This window comes from Elaeis guineensis, chromosome 11, assembly GCF_000442705.2.
Source record: "Elaeis guineensis isolate ETL-2024a chromosome 11, EG11, whole genome shotgun sequence".
Lineage (NCBI taxonomy): Eukaryota > Viridiplantae > Streptophyta > Magnoliopsida > Arecales > Arecaceae > Elaeis > Elaeis guineensis.
The window spans coordinates 15188789-15193683 of record NC_026003.2 but is presented as its reverse complement, the minus strand read 5'-3'; the positions used below and the strand labels follow the sequence as shown (position 1 = coordinate 15193683).

At 34.7% G+C, this 4895-nt stretch overlaps 1 protein-coding gene across 1 annotated transcript; it reads right to left on the bottom strand.

The window, feature by feature from the left end:
• Window positions 1-3016: 3016 nt before the first annotated feature.
• LOC105061551 (expansin-like A2) lies at window positions 3017-4457 on the bottom strand. Its single transcript, XM_010945639.4, has 5 exons — window positions 4234-4457; window positions 4029-4138; window positions 3722-3900; window positions 3481-3613; window positions 3017-3391 (listed from the first exon to the last, which is right to left on the bottom strand). Exons 1-5 carry the CDS (start codon window positions 4352-4354, stop codon window positions 3143-3145), a joined length of 792 nt encoding a protein of 263 aa, XP_010943941.2. The 5' UTR covers window positions 4355-4457; the 3' UTR covers window positions 3017-3142.
• Between the last annotated feature and the right edge of the window lie 438 nt (window positions 4458-4895).

The window sequence follows — 4895 nt, the reverse complement described above, 5'->3', positions numbered from 1 at the left end:
TCCCATTCTTTCTCTCTTTTCTACCATTCAATTCTCTCTCTCCTTCGCTCTCTCTACTGTATCCATTTGGGTATGATATGGAAGGAGATAAGGACTTACCAAATCCTACCATTGGTCGATTGGTCTAGGCTCTATTATTGGCATAATGAATGTTGATTTCAATTATATCATCTTTTAATTAGGTTACATTTTTTACTAATAATTACATTAATATAGTATTTGTGTATATGTTATAGGTGGCAGACCAATAAAACTAGAAGAATTTGTCAAGAAAATTCTATGTAAACACTACCTCATATTATGTGGCATATTTCAAATGGATAAGATTGAAGAAAGTTATTCATTTCGAACACGTTTGGTTCGTGAAAAAATTTTTTCTTTCAGGGAGTTACTTGCTGAAAATTTATTTTCAACTTTCTGGAAAGTCATTTTTTGAAAATAAAATTTTGATACATTTAGTTGACTATTTATTGAAAAGTAATCTATATTTGGTTGAGTACCCACTTTTCTAAGAAAACTGTATAGAATACATATTATACCCTTAATAGATATAAAAGTATATATTTTTACTCTTAAATAAATATAAATAATAATATTATATTTATATTAATATAAAAATAATATTAATATATTACAATATAAAATTAGATCATAATAATTTATTATATTAATATAATACTATATATATTATATTATGTCAATACAATATTAATATTTTAATATAATAAATTTATTAATATCTTAATAAATATAACATTAATTAATATAAATACTAATATATTAATATAATACTACATTAATATAAATAAAAATATGATATTATATAAATATTAAATATAATAAATATTATATTATTAATATTAATATTAATATTATGTTATATTCATATCAATGTTAGGATAATATTAGGTATGTTACTATTCAGTATTTTATTCTAACCTTCATTGATATTTTATAAAATTTTAACCATAAAATTTTAAATTTTTGGAAAAAAAAAGTCGTACCAATTTTTCATTTTTAAAATCCACCTCCTCCATATATTTTTGCTTTCCATGAAATGTCAAAAATTTCTTTTCATAAGAAAAATCTTTTCATAAATTTTTTTTATTTTATTTTTTCTACTTTTAGAATTTTAATCAAATAGGAGGCTCTATCTTTGCTTTTCAAAAATCATCATTCCTCCGTGAACCAAACGAGTCCCAAAAGAAATAAAATACTCGGGTGAGACAAGTCGGGAATCATCTCATTGGATTTTGATGGTTGGCTAGCACTTGATGAAGGGGAACATTATTATCTCTTGCTTTCCACGTCCACCATTCCTGGCCCATCCCGGCTTCTGCCTTCGGCCGTGAAAGCCGGTGCGGAGAGCACGAAATCCGTATGGTTGCCCACGTTGAGTTCCGCCAATGATTACTCTTGACTCCACTACTGGCACCGACCTGCAAGATCTTGCACCTTCTCTATTCCCTAAAAAAAAAAAGAAAAATATTTCAGATAATTAGTTTATAGATAAGGAGGAGTTATGATTAGGAATTTGAGATGCGCATGGTTTTAAGTTGGAATCTCCAATCTGAAAACAGCCTCCACAGCCAACCCCTCCTCAATGGAGAGCAGAGCTGGCGGCAGCAAAGTAGCCTCCATTGAAGTCCAGTGCCATGGGTCCATGCCCGCAGGCCCCAGCCTAAATCCAAGTCCAAATTTTAAGTTCTTCTTGGAAATTTCAAGTTCCTCGAATATACCATGGCAGAATTCAAATCCGTCAGTATCTAAATATATAAATTTCAAGATCTTCTTTTAAGACTGGGTTAATTAATTATAAATTTCTAAAAATTATGAGTTTTAACCACTAATTCTCTCCCTCTATCTGGATCAAGCTTTTCTGGTGAATTTAATCATAAATAAGATGACTTAATCCTAATGAAGATTATCAATTCTATTTGAACCAAAGAAGGGCACCAACTTAAGTTTAAACTCAAATCTAATTTCGAATCCAAGATCCGTTTGATCAATCCAACCAAACTCATTTCAAATTCTAAAAAATTCTTCAACAACAAAAAAAAAAAAACTCAAAATCAATCAAATCAAATCTTTTCCTTCAAACCTCGTAAAAGATAAATCCGTTCCGATCAAAAGTGAAAACAAAAAATAATTTATTTTATGTATGAACAAACCAATTATATCATGAAATACTGCTACTACTGAAAGATTGAACTATTAAAAAAAAAAAAAAAACATCTAAACCTTACATTAATATGACCGAATATGATGCTGAACCTTTTTTTTAAATCAAATCCATCTTGTGATTAGTGAATTGATTTCAAAACTAATATGCATATTTGTTTTGATCACTTTAGATCCTTCATTTTTTAGAATTAAGTGGAGAAGATACAATGCTTGAAAATACTTTGACAATAGTAGTGTTAGATGGTGGTCGAGTGAATCTAAAAATAATTTATACAAAAATTTTAGTCCTTCACAAAATATTATACACCCCAAATATTTAGTGAAAACTTATTTTTCATTCAAAAAAATAGATACAATCTCTGCCGATGAATCTCTTTTTATATATAGAGGTTATAAATTATTTTTATAATTAAATATATTTATAATCACTTATCATAATAAGTTTGTTGAAAAGATTTTAAATATAAATACCTATTCAAATTAAATATAAAATTCAAAATATTTAATAAAAATTATTTTTTAAGCTTCAATTTTGAAGCTTCTAAATAGACTTGATCATGAATAACTTAAATCTGATCCGTAAATACATTGGAAATTGCTGAAAATTCATTTAAATTTTAAAATAGATTCTTATCTTTTTTTTTTGATTATTTTAAATGCTTCAAAACTCTTTCCTTCCTGGTCCTACATTCAAAATGTAAAAGCCAGTTCCCTAGCTTTAATAAAAAAATCTGATCTTTGGAAGCCTAAGTCAGGCTTCAATGAGTTTGAGCTGGCGACCACATGCAAGCGTGTTCGTCTATTTTTTCCGTATACCAATTTCTTCCCCCACTTATTTTAAATCGTTACATCACCATTAAATTAGCAATATATACAAAAAGAGTAACATATTACACAATCCAAAAAAATAATTATCTCCACCCTTCTTATATACTCTTTGAACAAAAAAACATGAGCCTCACTTCCACTCTCGTGTGTCACACGGAGAACAGCCCTCCTGTGCGATGTCAGTGATCTGAACCTCCGAGTCGTAGACCAACCCGGTTTTCCACTCGACCGGCAGGACCGCCTTCTGCGCCCACACCCACTTCCCATCGTAGCCGCCCGTCACCACCATCCGAAACTGCAGCGGTCCGACCGGCGCCCGGTTCGTGCTCCAAACCGCCCCATAATCTCGGGTCATATATCTCCAATTTGTCGACCCAACCTATCAAACATAGCCCCCATACATCAACATTAGTACCAAATCTTAACACCCAAACTTATTACACCGTGTTACACTGTTAGTTGGTGTACCTGAGCCACATCGACGGCCACGATGTCCGTCTGACCACCCTGGTACAAAAATTTGATGGCCAGATAGTTTGGCTTTCGGCTATTCTCTTCCACTCTGATGGCTAAGTTCTTGTTCTTGTACTCGCACGGGATCCTGCTCGACAACAAAAAGAAACAGAATATCTGCGTGAGACCAAGTCTGGGAATCGTCTGATCGAGTTTTGATGGTTGGCCAGCACTTGATCAAGGGGAAGCTTATTACCTCTTGTATTCCACATCCGCTATTCCCAGTTGCTTCAATTCCTGGCCCATCCCCTCTTTCGCCATGGCCATAAACGCCGTGGTGGAGAGCACGAAATCCGTGCGGTTGCTCGCGTTGAGGTCCGTCACCATTACTTTAACTCCTCTACTGCTACAGACCTTGGAGTTCTTGCACCTTATCTATTCCCCCAGAGAAAAAGAAAAATAATATTCCAGATAAGTTTACAAATAAGAAGGAATTATAATTAGGAATTGATATATATATATATATATATATATATATATGGTTTTATGTTAGAATCTCCAACCTGAAAACAACCTCCACAGCCAACCCCTCCTCTATAGAGAGCAGAGCTGGCGGCAGCAAGATAGCCTCCATTGAAGTCCAGTGCCATAGGTCCATACCCACAGGCCCCAGCTACATTTCCATCAGAATAAACCATTAAATAGAGTTCAATAGAGTTTGTAATCTAAAAAATAGAAGGATAAGAGACTGATGGATGGAAATTATACCAGAGAGAGCTGAAGAGGAGGCGAAGTAGGCAGCCTTGGATTGATGCACGCATCTATCACAAGCAGTTGCAGAAGATAGGAGGATAAAGATAGAGAAGAAGAAGAGAGAGTCGCCACCCATATTTGAGGATTGAGATGAAAGTGTGAGAGTTGTCTGTGGGGAAGAGAAGGGAGACGTATGGTTTTAATAGAGGGGAAAGGGCTGGGGTGATGATGGAATTGGGATAGTGGAATACAGGGTGCCCGAGTGCTGGTGGGCCATGGTTCTTATTATCAATAAGTCATGGTGGCAGGAATAGTACCAAAAAACAGGAGGAGAGATGGGACAAGGACAGCAAGACACGGTGGGGATGGGCTAGAAATAAAAATGCGGAACCTCACCGGCTCCAACACGAGTCCAGCACTGATCGAATGGAAGGATAATAGTGGAATAAAATGGGGACCAAGGGAAGAAGCTTCCCGTGCGAGAGAAAAGGTGCCCCTAGAGTCAAAAAAACGATTTAAGGGCGTCAACTCTAGGGTCCGGAGCTAAGAGGGTCCCATGGATTTTGAGTGGCTAAGGGCGATGGTTTTTGAGGGTGGGCTGCGTCATGATGCCGTGGATGACTTAGGCAACAGGTGGAAAGATAAGAAGAAAGGTGTCTTGCTTTGAAATAGGTGGC